General features: G+C 40.2%; 2 protein-coding genes across 11 annotated transcripts in view; both read right to left on the bottom strand.

Annotated features, from left to right (window-relative positions):
• Window positions 1-3,753: 3,753 nt before the first annotated feature.
• On the bottom strand, window positions 3,754-10,514 carry MRPS10 (mitochondrial ribosomal protein S10). 2 transcript variants are annotated; one of them, XM_030269056.4, is made up of 7 exons: window positions 10,388-10,514; window positions 7,343-7,401; window positions 7,174-7,246; window positions 6,022-6,161; window positions 5,433-5,541; window positions 4,211-4,300; window positions 3,754-3,941 (listed from the first exon to the last, which is right to left on the bottom strand). In XM_030269056.4, the coding sequence occupies exons 1-7, from the start codon at window positions 10,421-10,423 to the stop codon at window positions 3,855-3,857; spliced, it is 594 nt and encodes a 197-aa protein (XP_030124916.3). In that variant the 5' UTR covers window positions 10,424-10,514; the 3' UTR covers window positions 3,754-3,854. The 2 variants fall into 2 exon arrangements, with proteins under 2 accessions (XP_030124916.3, XP_030124917.1); XM_030269057.4 differs by lacking the exon at window positions 10,388-10,514 and adding an exon at window positions 7,497-7,576.
• A 3,218-nt stretch (window positions 10,515-13,732) lies between these two features.
• TRERF1 (transcriptional regulating factor 1) overlaps window positions 13,733-17,545 on the bottom strand; it is a 98,740-nt gene continuing 94,927 nt past the window's right edge. For all 9 annotated transcript variants that reach the window (XM_030269051.4, XM_030269053.4, XM_030269044.4 and 6 more), the window contains 5 exons: window positions 17,320-17,408; window positions 16,384-16,497; window positions 15,539-15,727; window positions 14,904-15,112; window positions 13,733-14,273 (listed from right to left, as the gene is read on the bottom strand). In XM_030269051.4, the coding sequence (XP_030124911.3) occupies window positions 13,952-14,273; window positions 14,904-15,112; window positions 15,539-15,727; window positions 16,384-16,497; window positions 17,320-17,408 (923 nt within the window). In that variant the 3' untranslated portion in view covers window positions 13,733-13,951. The remainder of the gene's footprint in view (window positions 14,274-14,903; window positions 15,113-15,538; window positions 15,728-16,383; window positions 16,498-17,319; window positions 17,409-17,545) is intronic.

Here is a 17,545-nt window from a genome sequence, read left to right as displayed (position 1 = left end):
AACGCTTGTCCCAGACTGTGTCCAAATTCAGCCCCGTCCCGAGGCTGCGGCCCGCGGCCCCGAGCTTGGTGCGGGCCGTGACGCGTTTCCGCTGCCGGAGCCGCGGCGGGGCCGGCGATGCTCGCGGGCTGACGGAGCGCAGGGAGACACTGCTGGAGCTACAGCAATTTCTCCAACTGCCCCGTGATCTGCAGCGCTTTGCTAAAAGCTACACATCTTCTCGGAAAACTTCTACAGTCAGGCTAGAGGAAGAGGCCCAACACAATCCTTAGTATTCAGGCTCCGTTATTCTAAAAGCAATCAAAACCTCCAAATGAAACCCCACTGAAATCTGGCTCTTCTAACATGTCACTGCTGAATCTTACTGAGCACTGCTTAAGCATGCTTTACTGCATATGGAGACAAACGGTTTTTCAAAAACAACCATAAATTGTGTCAAATAAAGTGAATTCATTTTCAGTTCTTTCCATTAAAAGCTCTTTATATCCTTTGTATCCCCGTGTTACTGTATGGCCTAGCTGAAACGCCTCTAATCTTTAGTAACGAGGGGTTGTTGTAATTTGTAAAGCAAACACAATACGTTTCAGTTTGTCTCTGTGAGTACAAGAACTAAGTGAGAGCAACATAATTCCAAAGAGGATGGAGACATGGAATATTCTGGGGAAAAAGAGTTTAGCATTTGGATTGCTTCTTGACTATCTTGACCTGAGGGCATCCATGGATTTGACTGAAGCACATTAACTGCACTTCAGTAACAGAAACTTTCAGGAGTTACTCCTGCGTGTTGTTAGTCCCATAGCCTGTCCCTTCAATAAACCCCTCTGGCTTGGAGGAAATTGTCTTAATCCAAACCATTCTACCACCAACCTGCTTTACTCAGTACCCTGCAGCACACAGACAGCAGCAGCAGTTGGCTGTGCCCAGCAGCAGAAATTCCCTTGGCAGGTTCTGTCAAAGCTAACATGTTATGTAACAACACTAAAATAAACGATTTCCAGCTAGCAGGTCTTTTGGTGAAGTTGGCAGTCATGCTCTGTAAGAGGAAAAATATTGCAAATCAATCCCACTTCTGTCAGGAATGTGAAAAAAGCAGTATATTTTTATGTTGCAAAATTGTTTCTTGTTGACTTACAATTCGGCATTGGGAGACAGGAGGAAGAGCAGGAGTGATAAGTGCTGAATCAAGAGAGCTCAGGAACTCTTTGGGGATTGCATTCTTGTGCCTTAAAAAGGGAAAATTATAGCCTGTAGCTTGGACTCCAGTGTTGTTTGTATACTCTTTCCAAAATTCTGGCTATGGTATTTCACACTACTTTGTGCAGTTTCAGTCTGCTTTTTATTATTGACTTATGAATTAAAAATGCATGGATCTCATTATTTTGGATGTTCTGAATGCCAGCACTTGCTTCTGTGGCCATTTATTCACACTTCTTTTCACCAGAATGGGGAAGTTTTTCTAGCAGCTTAGAATATTTGGTCCTGTAGCTTGAAGTCTATCCTTACCCCCTTTTCCTCTCTCCATCCTGACTTCAATTTAAGCATTGAAAGCAATGATATTCCTGGAATTGTTTCCCTCTTTCTGCTCAACTCCTTCCTCCCTCCTCCCCATTCCTTGTGTGAGAAGGATCCTGCTTGGACAGTATTTGGTGTTTAGGATTAAACTACTTAAAATGTTGTGGTGCCATTGATGTGTGTCTTTCTCAGGAAATGAACACCTCAGCTTCTCTGTTGTGAGGCATGGGCAGTAAAGCAGCACTGATGCTGATATCCCATAGACAGCAAACATGTAACCACTGTTATATGATAGTGTCTTTCTTAAATTAGATCTCTGCACTTGAAAATTTAAAATAAAATTTTTAAATGAACTTGTAAAATCAGCCTGGAGCTCCTAGTTGCTAACATGGTAACATATCACCAGCAATGTTCTTTTTACAGATTTCTTACATACCAGCATCTCTGATTCCAGCAGTAATACTGGAAAAAAAAAGGAAGAAGCTTGCACTATTTGAAATCTGTTCTGCTGACCCCATTCTGTCAGCAACCACAACTAAACCCCATCAGCAGAAGTCTGCTGCTGCTACCTGTGTATCTCCAGCACTTTTATCTGTATGATGTTCCAGAGACAGATGGTTTATAAAAGCCATTTCCATTCTTTTAGAGAACTCTACTAATATGAACAGAAGACATTTCTCCTTGTTGGCTTACTGCCTTCACTCTTTTGTCTACCAGCAACTCCCCTACATGCTTTTCTTTATACCTGCTTTTCCAGCTCAGTTTTGCCTTTTTCCTTGTGAGATTTTTTCATTTTCATGTATGTTTTAAATTGAAACAAACATGTTGATCACACTCTTTCTATCCAAATTCATGAATGGAGAGCTAAAATTTCAGATAATTTTGCCCTAAGTTTTTTAGGCAGTGTAAATTACACGATGGACTCTCAAATATAGCTTATGAAGTTGAATGCTTATTTATTTATATTATATGCACTTCTGTGGATATAATGAAAAGAAATATGTGTAAGCTACAAAACTGGCTTGTAGCAAAGAGAAAGGTAAGAAAGGAGTTCATGTCTTCCCTTTCTGTACATCACTCCTTTCATATTCAAACTGGAATTCTACCAAGGCAGGAATGTGATGCACATTACTGTGAAGCACACAGCTCTGCTGTGATTCACGGAACATCTCACATGGCATAGATTGCCTTTGTTTAATGGAATGAAATTGCTTGTGGCAACCACATTTCTCTCTCTCAGGATTTTTCATAAAGGTGGACAGAGAGAAAAAACAATTTCTATTTCTGCTCCTTGTTTGTCTCATGTGGAATGTGTTTAGAGAATTGTTTAGCTGGAGTGAGTACTTGATTGGATTCTGGTGAGGATTGTTCGAGCCTGATGGCCAATCCAACCCACCTGTGTCTGGACTCTCGCCAAAGAGTCACAAGTAGATAGAACAAGTAGGTTTTGTAGTTTTAATATTTTCCTTTATATAGTATATTAATGTACTTTAGCGTAATTATAATAAAGAAATCATTCTGAACTGAGTCAGACATCATCATCTCTTCCCATCGGGTTTGCCTGCATTTACAACAATTGCTGATCGTGGTAATTCTGCTATATGGATGCAAAAGTGGGCACTTCAGACAGGGATCATTTAAACTTTGGATGTCTGACTCCTAAGAACACAAAAGAGCATGCTCAAACTCTGATGTTTATAAATAGTACGAAGCATGGGGTATTTATTGCAACTACAAATTTTCTGACTGAAAAATCAGAGGGGTGGAAGGAAGATTACTCGAGACAAAACCTAAAACAATGGTGTCACAGGTTGACAAATGGTTGGGAGTGTTGCTGTTGGCACTCACTAAGAAATGTGGCAGAAAGCAAAAATGAAGAAATGTTTTGTAAGTAGGAGAAAAGAAGAAGGGAAATAGTTTATCCAACAAACCAGCTTATCCAAAATTGATAAATTGATAACAGTCTGGCATCCCTAATATTGAACATGACACAAACATGAAGTGGATTTGCAAGAATTTCAGCGTTCAGAAGATATTGAGTATCAAAAGGAGATGGTGAATTTATATTTATGGATATACACACATACTTTTACATATATAAGTAAAAATAAACTTTACCTTTCTAAAAACTTATTATAAATTAACACACTCACCAATCACAGAACCCAGTAAAACTTCGCTTTATAGCAGTTTAGTCTACACGTACTGGAGTTATGAGCAAAAATAACTTGAAGAAACAAGTTTTTATAAGAGAACCTTTATTTAACAATGGACTGTCTCAGTCAATGAGGTTGATAGGCGCAATGAATTTCAGTACTAATGGAGCCAAGTACTTGGTGTGTTCATGACTTTACTTCAGTTTCTTCTACTTGAGGTAGTGTATCCCAAACAGGTTTCTGAATGTGTTCTGGTATTTTCTCTATCTTAGTCTAAAAGGAAAGAAAAACAACCACTTACTGTACCAGCCAGCTAACATCTAACTACTTTGCTTTATTTATTCTGGGTTGAGACATGAATTAGATTTAAAGTGCCACCTAGTGGCACTGCCAAGCAATACAGCCTCTTTACCATGCAGTATTTTGGAAAATCTCCTTATCAAACTGCACCCATTTTCTCTGCTGACTTTCTAAAGACTTCAGTAGTTACTGGTACTTCAACCAGGACTCATAACAGTTAATAACGTGGGGTGGAAACTGACCTTTTTCACTTCCATGGCAACCCCTTCAGGTAAGTTTCGTTGCACGTACTCCAAGTAAACTGCAGCAGTACTGCTTGTTAGGTATTTTAGCTAAAACAGAAAGAATTTTTTAAAATTAACTACTATTAATAATACTTCAAACAGAATTTAAAAAAAACTGCCCTGGCTTCTTTGGCCCTTGCTATGGGGGACCAAACATCTTACAGGAAGCCAGCTTCCATAATATTCTGAACAGAAGCAGTTCATCTGTACTCAACTCTCATGTTAGTGTAAAGTAGTTACTTCATTCCACAGAACTGCACATGCTGCCTGGGAGCACATGCATTGACTATGATGGAAGTGGTGGATCGTAACACTGCAGGTATCAGACAAAATTAATTACAGATGATACAAGAATCACCAGCTTTTCTATACTCCCAAGGTTCAAGCCTGTTAGAAATCCTGCAACTACAGAGTTCCACTGAAATGCTGATTTATTTTTTTTTTTTTAGTTTCTCATGGTTTCACTGATTTACTGATCCTTTAGGTTTTCCTGGAAGGCAAAAATAGGGCTTATGGTCTGTGGGCAGCCACTTGTACTGCCCTCATGTCAGGGGACTTAAATGTCCTATTTTGCTAAGCACTGTACAAATATACAGTAAGACACCCGGGAGCCACAAAATGCTGTCAGTAAAACTTTCTTCTAAGAAAGTCAACCACAGCTGCATTCTAAACCATACAGATGCCTGTGTCATCAGCCACAGAGCTGGTGGTTTGTCTATGCTTCCTTTCTTCTCCTTCCTACATGCAGTTTTAGTTTGCCACATGATGCTGCACAGAACAAAAATATGTCTGCTCAAAAACATCAGACCAATTCATAGAGAAGAGAACCCTTAGTGACTGTCAATGACAATGATTTAGCAGCATCTTCTTCCCTTCCTGAGAAAACGCTCATCCTGATGATTTTTGGAAACCAAGAGCATAACACACATCAATTCTACCTTACTTTCTTTAGCCATTTTTTCAGCTGTTAAGATGATGGTAAAAATAAAAAACTTTCTGGTCCAAAAATTATGTAGGCTGAGCATTCAGAATAACTCGTGTTACATTTTATGTAACTAGGTCAGCTGTTTTCCAATATTCTCCTGCATTCTCCTCTCCAAAACATTTTCATTTGTGCATTCACATATAGTAATATCTTTGAACTGTGCACCTAGAACAATTTTGTTTCCTTCTTTCTTACCTCTAAACACATGTAATGTGTTCTCATTTCATACTGAACTCTGTGCTTCTTGTAAATGTGTACAGATTTGAGAAGTGTAAATCGTTCTATCGTCTTTGGGGGTTTATCTCTGAGCAAAGAAGAAAAAGAAATTTTCATGTTATATAAAGGATGATAATACAAGTTTATCTGAAAGACTATGCTGAACTCTCTGTTCTTATTTGACATTTAGAAGATCTACAAGGAAATATCAAACCCTGGTACAGTTTGTTATTAACTCACACAGGCATGGTTAACACTCAGGTATTAACCAGCACTGGGTCAGGGAAGCTACAGCACTGACAGCTGTGCAGAAAGTACTGTCAGTATCCTTCATGTAGATAAAAAGCACTTCCACTATGGCAGCGCTGAGTGCAGAACTGCTGCTGCTTTCTCATCACTGTCCTGCCATCAAAGAACTGTTAGGTCTGTAATCTGAGAAAAAAATGTCAGCTCATAGCCATTTCTTATAAAAAGAAAAAAAAAAACCCTTCTACATAGAGGACCTGAATTACAGTAGATAACAGAAGAAGCATCTCACTCCATATCACTCCACAGATTAATTACTTACACTTTTTCAACAGAGATACCAAGTTCTTTAGCTGCAAGCACTGCAAAATATTCATAGCTGTCCAGCACAGCTTTATCGTGGCCTTTAACTAAAATGGACAATCTCTTGTACAGTGTTTCTGGCTCATCTGAAAGAGATACCTGCATTTTTGAAGAAAAGACAAGAGTTACCACACCATGTTCTCCTTTATTAATGCATGCACTGTGTATTTCCCTAGCCTGCATGCCCCATTTGTAAAAAGAGCAAAACACCCCACAATCTGTTGAGCTGCTTATTTTAGTTTATCTAACAGAGTCTGCCCGTATTACCTTGACTAACAGGTCTCACTCTACCAGGGAAAGCAAAGTGTGAAGAGATAGGTAACTTCTGAACATTAGGTAAAATTTCTTCATGCAAAAAAAGGAATGCCAGAGAAAGGAGGACAACAATAGCAACAGCAAGAACAAAACTCATTGTTGAAGCAAGCCTGGAGCACTATTGGTATTTTATAGAGCAGTGTGCAAATACCTGAGAGTTTGCTTGGGTATGGAAATTAAATGGACCATTATGGACAGCAACCAGAATTCTCACTTTACTAAGCCCTAAGACTACTTTAAACACAATAGTCTTCCCCAGGTGTATTATCCTTCATGTTTGTACAAGTGCAAGTTTACAACTTTCAGTTAGAGCTTCAATTTCTCATGGTCTGGGCTCGCTGATCAACTGGAAGAGCCTTAATGAGTGCAGAACTGCTGATTTTCCCTGAAATTCACTCCTAGGCAGTTTAGCACACTAAATCCAGCATGTACCAGCCACAGCAGGAAGGCTGGATCAGCACCGTAGATCTAATACTGCCTGTCAGATGTTTCTGAAGCTCTTGTCAAAAGGCTGCTAAGCTGCCACAGGTATTCAACTGAATATGGCCAAAAAGTTGGTATGTCATAGAGTTACAGCTGCACAGAAAAGGGGGAAAGTTACTAAGAGGCAACGGTGAGCTACAGAAATCTTGTTGGGGGAAAAATAAAACCACATCAAATTATTTCTTTCTCTAAGAAAAATTTGACATCACTAAGGCAGACCTTCAAAAACCTGCAAGAAAAGAATTCAATTTTTTCTGGATGACCTCTTTATTACTAAGACAATATACAAAATACTGTGTTACAGAACACTCACCAAAGGATTAGTCTTAGACTCCTGTGTATCACCATGGGATCCAGCCAGTCGTGCTCCCATCAAGTTGGAGCTCCTAGAAATACAGTCATGGGGAAAGCACAAAATAAGTTGTTAAAGTTGGATTTTATTTTTTCAGGGACTTTGGAGGAGGAGGGGCTGTTACACTTACGGAAGAAAATACTGCTTTTGCATAATTCTGCTTGCATAACTGACAGGAAAAGCTGATCCCTGTATAAAACAGATAAGTTATGATATGATGATTTTCCCCAAATCAGAAAGCAGCCAGTTAATACAGGTTTATTAAAGATTACTTTTTCGCATACCAAAGCACAGCACATTCCTAGTCACTGATTTGACAAACTAGGAAGTTTGTGCCATTGGAAAACACAGGAAAACAGGAGCGTGGAAATGTATTTCAGTATACAATAGCACCTAAAAAAAGACACATGTTAAGGGCACAGTAACAGTATGCACTTACTACTGAGGCATCTGAGTAGCAATTATAAAGCGTATTTATAACGGAAAAAACTATTTTTGTGGCACCCGATGCCATTTCTGTACACAGTAATATTTTCTCTTTAGTTTTACTTTCATGGTACAATATATATACCTTTTGTCAAGTGACAAACCTAGGTAGGACTTAAAAAAGCAGCTGAAAACAGTATCCTATAAATGCAAAAATTCAGACTGTGAATTTAACTGGTAATTGACTGGTTTTTCAGAAAAAAAGTTCCTTGCGATTTTGAACACTTGTTCTTTTGAAGAGAACATTTAAATAGAAATACTTCTTACAAGCAAATGAACCACGTTTAAAAGACAACATGATTTTGTGCTTTAGAAAAGGAATCTAGTTGTTAATCATGTGACATTACTATCTTTCATACTACAATAATTGTTCCCTTCTGAACACTATGTGGCTTCTAGCTTCCTTCCACTAATTCTTAATTTGGCAAAGTTATAGACTACTTGGGGGGGCGGGGGAAAGGAACTCTCACTTAACAGAACCTCAGCGCTGCAGCAGAATGCTGAAGCCAAATTAGTTACTTATCTTGACCCTTGATACTCTTTTTCAACATGTGCTGGAGTAATAGCTTTAGGAGAGAAGTCAGATATCCCACCCAAGAGTTATACAGGTGACTGTCTAATCAAATCATCAGAAAACAGTCAGGCTTTACACTTTTCCAGGTAATCTTACTGCAGTTGCCTGTGGATCTGCATAACTCACTCTATGATGCTACTAGGTCCCTAACCTTTTCCAGTATGCATCATACATTCATTATACATCAGCAGTGAGCAAAACTGTTTTCTGTAGTAATTTTGCCTCAGTTGCAATTTATCCACAAATGCTGCTTCCCATAAAGATGTCTGCAGGAAGAGGCAGGGGAGATTTCTGTTTACAAAGCTGACTACGGTACAAATGCCTCCCCTTAAGCAGTCCTTTCAAATCCAGATCTTCACAGAGGCACTACTGTTACATTCCTGAAGAGCATAACAAAATAGGCAATTTTAGGAGCACTGAATATTTGTCACTGTAGTAGATAATCATTCAGAAAGTTTCAAAGTTTATGCTGAGCCTTAATATGTACAAGTAGTGAAATAGAGCTAGTAATTATCTAATGACAGCTAATAAAACAGAGGGACAAGAGCACATAATGACAGGACAAGAGGGAATGGCTTCAAACTGAAAGAGGGTAGGGGTAGATTAGATATCAGAAAACAATTTTTGACTGTGAGAGTAGTGAGACAGTGGAACAGACTGCCCAGAGAAGCTGAGGATGCTCCATCCCTGGGAGTGTCCAAGGCCAGGCTGGACGAGGCTCTGAGCAACCTGATCTAGCAGAAGGTGTCCCTGCACATGGCAAGGGGTTGGAAAGAGATGGTCATTAAGGTTCCTCCCAGTCAAGGCCTATGATTCTATGCCAAAATTATGTTGACATTTGCACTCAAGTCTCTCTTCCTGAAGTCAGAATGCTGCCTTCCTTCCATTCAATGCCAATATAAAGTACAGTACCAATCAGCTGACACCACTTCAGGAAGCAGACAGGCCCATGAGCATAAAAGACTATTCAGTGCAGGGCCTAAGCTGTTTGTGCAAGTACATGACACAGAATCTGACCCCAGATGACAAATATAAGGCTATTAACTGTAGTCATAACTGATTTTTTTATCTGGTTTGTGTTTTTTAGTGCATGTATGTATGCAGTCTATTCTATGTATTCTTTTACTTACAACTGCTTGATGTGGTAATAAGGATTTATTATTTGCATGCAAAGAGAGATGCACTCACGGTATATTGTGCCATGTGGTTTTAGATACAAAAATTTCAGTCTTAATGCAATAAAAATGAAGAAAACAAAACCTGATGAAGCAGTAGAGTCCTATCCCACACACTGAGGCCTGCAGCCTTTCCAGTGTTCGATGATTGTACATGTTATTCCTACCACATGCCATCTCCCTTTGTTACTAATTAAGCAGATCTGCATTAATTCAAATGTTTTCCTAACATTAAATTAAAGGTGCTCTATGCAAATTTTGACAAAATGATACACTGAAAACCTCAAGTGGTAGATATGACATTCAGTGGGCAGGAATTGGTAAACAGCTTCACAGTCTGATTTAATGATGTGCTCTTGCTAATGACCATCATAGAAGGTGGAAATGACACTCAAAGACTACAATGTAACAGAACCAAGACATTGCACAAAACATAATTACCCCTCTCCTAGTGCAAAATAGCCTTAATTCTGTTTGGTTGAGAGCCTCTGAAGTGTCAGGGGGAGACAGACGCCTGAGTCAGAAGAGAGTTCAGGGCTTCAGAAAATCCAGTTTTCTCAATTTCAGAGAAAGCAACCACCGTTTTTAAATCCAAACCAGCAAACATCATCAGAGCAATACTGTTATTTTACGTGGTAACTTCCAAGCTTTGAAACGTTTAAGACTAAAACTCGCCTAGCACACGGCCTCCAAATCCAAGTCACCTACTCTTCACTGTCCCTTCCAGCCGGACTAACTGCGGGAAAACCACAGAGCTACAGCGCAGAGCTCGCCAGCGTGCAGTACAGTCCCACGCTGTACTGCCCCAGCCCTCCCGGAGCCCGAAGCATTTGCCACGTCCTCTTTTCCCACTCCCCTCAGGCATGAAGACACCGAGGACAAGGACGAGGAGGAGGAGGAGGACGGCGCTCCCGCGTCCCTCTCCCGCCACACACCGCACCTGACAGAGCCGCCGCCACAGCCACCCCGCCGCCATCTTGGCTCCGCCCCGGCCCGCCCTTCACGGCCCGGAAGGAGAGGGGCGGCCGCGTCCCGCTCCTCCTGCCCCCGCCGGGGCTGCGGGCAGCGCTCGGGGCTGCGCGGCCGGGCCGGGAGCTCGCACGGCGCCCTGCGAGCCCCCAGCCCGGTTCCCCAGCCCGGTTCCCCAGCCCGGTTCCCCCGAGCGCTGCCTCAGGGCAGCCCCGGCGGAGCCGCGGCTCCCCCTCAGCCGCTTCCCGCCACCGACGGCCGCCAGTCCCCGCACTGCCGCTCTCCGTCCTGTTCTCTAGGAATCCTTTGAAAAACCCCAAACTAAACCAATTACACGAAGCCTAGTTTTCAACCTTCTCCCCGCTCTTAAAAATATTTTTAAAAGGCATACAAGCCCGTTAGAGCAAAACCCATTCGACTGTATTTTACTGATATATAAAAATAACTGGAAATGGCACATAAAACCCTTTCTTTTCACACAGACAAATATCGGTTAATAATACAACACAGCATCTGACCGGTACCAAATCTTCAAAGCGAGTGGAAAAATAAATAAGTACTAATTTATGCCACGAAACCATCCTTAAATACACACAACCAGGTAGGCAGTGTACAGTGAGATTAACCTGAAATTAAGCTGTGTGCTAGCAACGGGAACCTGAAACCAGCATAGATCACAAGCTCTATCAAATGAATACATATTTTTTATTTTGTTACTTCCTCTGCCACCTAAAATTACAGTCTGCTTTTTACACTAAAATGCCTAAAATATTTACACAACCATCTTCTAATAAAATAACAGTTAAATATTGAAAATAAGATTTTTCTCATAAAATATGTTTTCTGTATGTACACATTTTATCAAAGAGGACTAGCTCCAATGTTGAATAGTTTTCCATCATCAACCATCAGCAAGAAAAAGTGTTTTCTGAAACAAAACTATGTTCAACTCATGTACAAATAGGCAGAACAACACATTTAACATCAGCCAATGCAAGACTTAATGACGCGGTCAATGTTTGAGGCCTAAATCATGTACTGCTTAGGAAATGTACATTTCTTTTTCTTTTTTTTTTCCTTTATGAATAACTTCTTTGGTTATCGTTGTTCTATTATATTCTTGGTTGTACAATAAAACAGCACCCAATTAATGTTACTTAACCAGCCATATGTATGTGTATATATATATATTTATAGATACTAAATTTAGCACAGGTCCTGTGCAACTGTTACTAAAAAAGTGTCACTGTAGATTCTTTAATATAGAGCTGCTCTTCAGAATCAAGCCCCTAAATTTCTACTGTTCCGTTCTTTAAGCAGAACTCTGATTTCAATCATATTTTTCTTAAACAGTTTTTAACCACCAGGAACCTGAAAACCTGTCTATTTTCCAGTGTAGAGCCTTTCTCACAAAGATCCTTAAAAGTTCAAAATGACACAAGCTTGGGAGAGGAAGAGTAGACTCTGCTGGGCTGTTTCCAACAGAGACCCCTGAAAGCCAACACGTTTTAGTGCTCACAGAAGTGTCCACTTTGCAAACCACGAAGACTTGAAGTATCTGTGAGTTTTTTTGTCAGTGGGTCTTGCTGGTGGTACACAGCTGAGCACCCAGTCTGCTGGCCCTGGGTGCACATGACCCCTGTGAAAGTAAAATGTCACAGCATAGACAGGAACTGCTGGGGAATGTGCCAAATGGCAGGCTGGGAAAGAAAAGGCTGCTGCTGCCTGATCTCCTGAAGCTCAAAGGTACAATGACTGAGAACATCACCTCTTATGTAACAGGAGTGAAATTCCACCCACTGGTCAAGCCCTACTGCAATAACCTCTGGAAAACCCCCCAGAACACTAAAACAACCATGTACACAGGAACTTCACAAACCAGAAACTGAGAAGTTATTTCCAATCTCCTGAAGGGTTGTTCTTTAGCATCACAACATTCGACCTTAAGTAGAAACTCGAGGTCATTTGGCTTCACATATTTGGCTTTGACAGAGAAGGCACCTCTCTCTGTCAGTGGGTCCCACTGGTTCTCAACTTGTGTGGTCAGGTAACTCCTATAAAAGTGCTGTGATTTACCCTCCTTTTGCATAGTTAAACAAGGACAACAAGTAGAAAATAGAGAAAAAAGACCCACCATCACTCAGATTCTGGTGAAGACATTAGGAATACAGCAAAAAGAACCAAATAAAATAAAACAAAACCCAACCCATTTAAAAAAACCCCAAACAAACCTGAAGCCTGGAAGATCTGAAATAAGTCTTATAAAGTATTTTATAAAGTTAACAATACTCCTCTACTGTGCAAAATTCACAAGAAAATCAGTGCTGCTGCCTATGGGAGCTCTGCAATCAGCATTCACATTCTGTAATTAAAGGTCCACTCAACCTAACTCCATTTCTTGTTTTATTCTGCAACGTACAATTCTTTCATATGCTGTTTAATCAGAGAACCAAATCTAAATTTATATAAACTGTGTCAGGTGTCCAGAATGTAGATCTGAACCTAAGGGAGGAGAAATGGTCATTAAACGGCAACATCAACTCACCTCTGCAGCATGTTTATAGGAAATAAACAACAGCTGAATTTGATGTAATGAAGAAGACTGAAAATGGCACAAGAATAACACATTATACCCACATGCTGAAAGCATATCAGTCTCTTTTCCAATGGCAAGAATGCTTCCCTGTGTTTGCCTGGTGAGAGAGAGCAAGCATTGCTCAAACACACACTCCCCTAAAACCACAGAGATGGCTATTCCACAGTGTGATTTATTGTCACGGGACAATATTTCCAGTGCAATCTGATTACCAAGGCAGCTTTCCTGATTCGGTATTCCCATCAGAGGATGTGGAACATAGAACAATCATTTTCCTTCTTCAATCCTTGAAATTAGGTCATTTTAAAATCAGCAGATCAAAACCTTGCTTAAATGGAATGTCTAAAACGTCCTGTGTAACCAAGACAGAACTGAAAATGAACTGCAATATTACTAACTCTTTCACAGTTAAACCAGATCTTTTTTTTCTTCCATCTTGCTTAAAATGGCAACACAAAGACAAATAATGTAATCGTATCTTTCAGAGAGATGACATTTACTCTCTAGAAGATGTTGGAAATGATCCAATATAGACAAAAAAAATGTTTCATCAGAAGTGTGTGAAATTTATTCTTTTAATTGGGGTAAAATGAAAATTGGAAGAGTTAAAGACTAAAGATTCTACCAGGACCATCTGGTAGGAACTGATAGCAGAACCATGAACTTCTGTAATTAGTGGTCTCGGAAGTTATCAGCAAAAAGAGCTCAGATAAAAACACCTTATAAGAATATTTGTACCAATTATTTATTTCTTCCCCCAAAACACAAATTAATAAAAAAAAAGGGAAAAAAGCAGATTTTTTTTTTTTTCTAGACCTGGATAAAAGAATTATAATTTTCAACAGGTAGTTTACAATCAGTGAGAATAAACAAGCAGTCCGGGTTTCCTGATTGATCCATTCAGGGTGTGCTCAGTAGCTGTCTATCAAACAACTTTATTTACAACTCAGCATCATCCTGCAGTAGATCTGGATCTTCATCATCCAGTAAGAGGTCAGCATCCATGACTTCATTCTCTTCCATGACATCACCCAGATCTGGAACAACATCATCATCGATGTCACCAACATTTTCAACGTGTTTAACCAAGCTCATGTGATCCAGGGGGATCAAACTATGCCCAGCTGGCCCAGTAGTTCTTGCAATAGTGGCTGCCATTTCTGCTGCCACAGCAGCTTTCTGAGCCTTCTGCCTTTGCTGTTCTTCTTGTTGTCTGTGAGTCTTCATATGAGCATTGCGGCTTTTGATTTTGAAAAAGACCCTAAATTTTAAAGGGAAAAAAAAATCAGATTAAAATGCACTGCTTTTGATTAAATGAGCCAAAAAAGACTCAACAACTTATCAGTACATTTGCTTCCTTGTCCTGAAATAGAAGTCCGTGAAGTCTGCAATGCTATGGTGTGAATTTCAGGGACATATTACCAGATTTATACATTCTGATGGTATCAAAATGGCCTACTCTGATTTTGCCAGAGGTAGTTTGTAGCTCCCACACCTGCTTCAGTATCTATGCACATCCTATTTTCCCTCTATCAGTTTCACAACCATCTTGCACAACTGGGAGAAAGTGAACGATTACCAAGATGGACAAACTCAAGCACAGAAACACAGAAAAATTTGCCCAGTCATATCCAAGTTGGTGATGAAGCAGGAAGCTGGAATGTCAGATGGAGAAATTCTAGCAGTTAAGTGAAAAAAGGAGTAAATACTGCAGGGGGCATCCAAAATATCATGCAAACCTATCTCTGACAGCTTTGGTAAGAGAACATATCATCTAGGTGGAAACTACTTCCAAGACAATGAGAGCAAAATACAAAGTTTGCTCACAGCACTGCTGATCTGGAATCTAAACAGGCAAAGGCAATGCTGTACTGCAGACAGTCACACTTACTTGCCACACTCCTTGCAAGGAAAAATCGTCATTGGGTCGGTCTCGCCGCTTGTTGTGCTGTGGGCAGGTGAGCTCTTGATGGAGCAATATCCGCTCTGCGTACCAGATTTCTGCTTCGTGCCGGGAATGGTGCACCGTGGTTTTGTCACCTGGTTTGTACCTCCGTGAATGCGAGCGTGGCCATTCAGCGCTTGTCGGGAACTGAACACCTGGCAGGGAGCGGGGTGGAGGGAAGAGGAAAAAAAAACCCCAAGAAATCACAAGGAAACACTGGAACTGCAGAAAGTAGGATGCTAAATGCATATCACAACAGAACAAGTGTACATGTCTAATATGCACCATCTAGTCCCTCAAATGCTGCTTGCTTTCAGCAATATCCCACTGTAACTGAAGACAATCACAATAAAACAAAGCAGTGAGCTATCCTATTATTACAGTTGTGTAACCTAATTGGAGCTATTGCCACATAGTATTTCTAACTGGTACATCATCTCAGAATTCAGTTTTCTGCACAGAGCAAACTGCTTCTCTTTTGTGGGGTGGGAATTAAAAGCAGTCAAAATCACAGTTCACTAGTCTACACATACGACCACCACCACCACCCTCTCCCCATTAAATATATCAAATGCACGTACAGCGCCACAGTTTGGCATTTCACAGATGAAGGAGGATGAAGACAGTGAAAGACCCTGAACAGCAGGTAGATCTATAGGTCCAACAAGAGAGATTGCTGGTGGGTCAGGTGACTTCTGCATTTCCCTTTCTTCCTTTCTGTCTTCTTCCATCTCCTCATCTTCCTCTAACACTTCCTCTTCTCCACTTGTCTAAAATAGACAGTGCATTTAAGGAACACTAGAAATATGGTCAGACAGCACTGGATAGTAGGACATACACAGTTCTGGAACAGCATGTTGTTTAGTCAAGTGTGCTTCCCAGTATCACTATTTCTTCCCATCCTGAATGAACTTCTGGTCTTACTGGAGCTACCACCCCTTAATGGATAAGGTATAGCACATAAAGCTTCTCTGCATGTGTATTATGGAGCTGTAGCTCCAAAGATCTACAGATGCCAGGCACAGTACTGTTCTCCTGCCACCAGAAAGGCCATGTACACTGTACTTGTAGTCAAGTTACTTTAACAAAACCCCAAAACAGCCAACCAAAAAAAACCCAACCCACAGACCAACACACCCCAAGTGGTATTTGTACTGGAATGTTGGAGCAGCCTTTAGGAGCACACATGGACACAGGCACAATATACAGAGGTTTCCCTGGACTACAGTTAGAAGTTTTATCTGGTTGCAGTCCAGCCACACAAATCTCGGTGTACCTGAGGTCACAAAATGTTCAGACAGAACATAATTTAGAATTATGGAAGAATTTCTATTGGAAGATACCTATGTCACCTCCTACCTCCTCAAAAAAAAAGACAAACAAAAATTATCAAGTGTTAAGCGTTCTCATCTTCTTTTAGACTTACCAAGCATTCATCTCTTTTCTTCTCTAAGCGCGTTCTGTGTTTCCGTCCCAAACGCAAGATTTTCTTCCAGGTATAGTAGTATTCCACACATTGTGCAACTGTCTTAGACTTAACCTGTAGTTAAGGAATTGCAGAAATAGTCCAGTCTTAATATTTTGCTTTCATTCAACACAACTTTAATATATTCCAAGAGATAGGCTTTATTCCTTAAACATTCAAATGGAGGAAAAAAAAAGGCAGTTTGACTTCCACAGAAATACTCTTGTAGAATAATTATTTTAAAAATCTTTTTCCAGTCAAATTTGCACTGACTTTTTCAACTTCAGATTTCTCTGGGATTCTCTAAACTCCAGACAGAAAATTACTCAGAATGTACTCTTGTGGCTCAGTTGTACAGTATCACTGAGAAATCTTAGGAATTAAGACTTGACTCGCATAAATCCACATATTTTTCAACATTGGAGCCAACAAGTAATCTTTTGTGCCCTGAGATTTATAACCTTGTCTTTTCTGCTTTGTGGCAAAACATGAAAAGTAAGCCCAAACATGTTTTCTCTTTATTAACAGGTTTCAACCCTTTCTGGCACCAGGCTCATTGCCAGCGACTCTGGTACCTTGTAACAAACTGCCAGAGAACAGCAAGACAGCAATGGAAAACCATACTTCCCACACATAAAATACCATGATTTGGATTCCAGGTGTGAAAATTTTCACAAGAGGAACAACTTTTAATTATTTATAACTGTTTTTTACATTTATCTAATGCACAGGAACAACCAATTAATATACCACTCCTGTTGGTGTTCTTGTCACCACTGCTACCCCTATGCCTGCAACCAGCTGATTTGGCACTGGAGGGAAATTGAAGAGGAACAGAATAGAGCAAAAGGGAAAACAAAAAAACCCCAGCATTTGACAGAACATAAATAACCTTACCATTTTCTGTACAAATATGAAATCTTTGCTGTAGGTGGACAATGCCTCTTTGAACAGTCTCCTTTCTTGATGAGTCCATTTGTCAGAGCCTTAAAAAGAAAGTGAAATCATTATGAACGATAAAAACTCACCACCTTTATTTTGATCCCATATCTGAAATGAGAACCAGGAAGTCTCAAGCATATGTGAATGATTGCTGCTACCCAAATGCAAGCATGGCTGTACT

This window comes from Taeniopygia guttata, chromosome 3, assembly GCF_048771995.1.
Source record: "Taeniopygia guttata chromosome 3, bTaeGut7.mat, whole genome shotgun sequence".
NCBI lineage: Eukaryota > Metazoa > Chordata > Aves > Passeriformes > Estrildidae > Taeniopygia > Taeniopygia guttata.
This window is presented reverse-complemented; position numbering and strand designations above follow the sequence as displayed.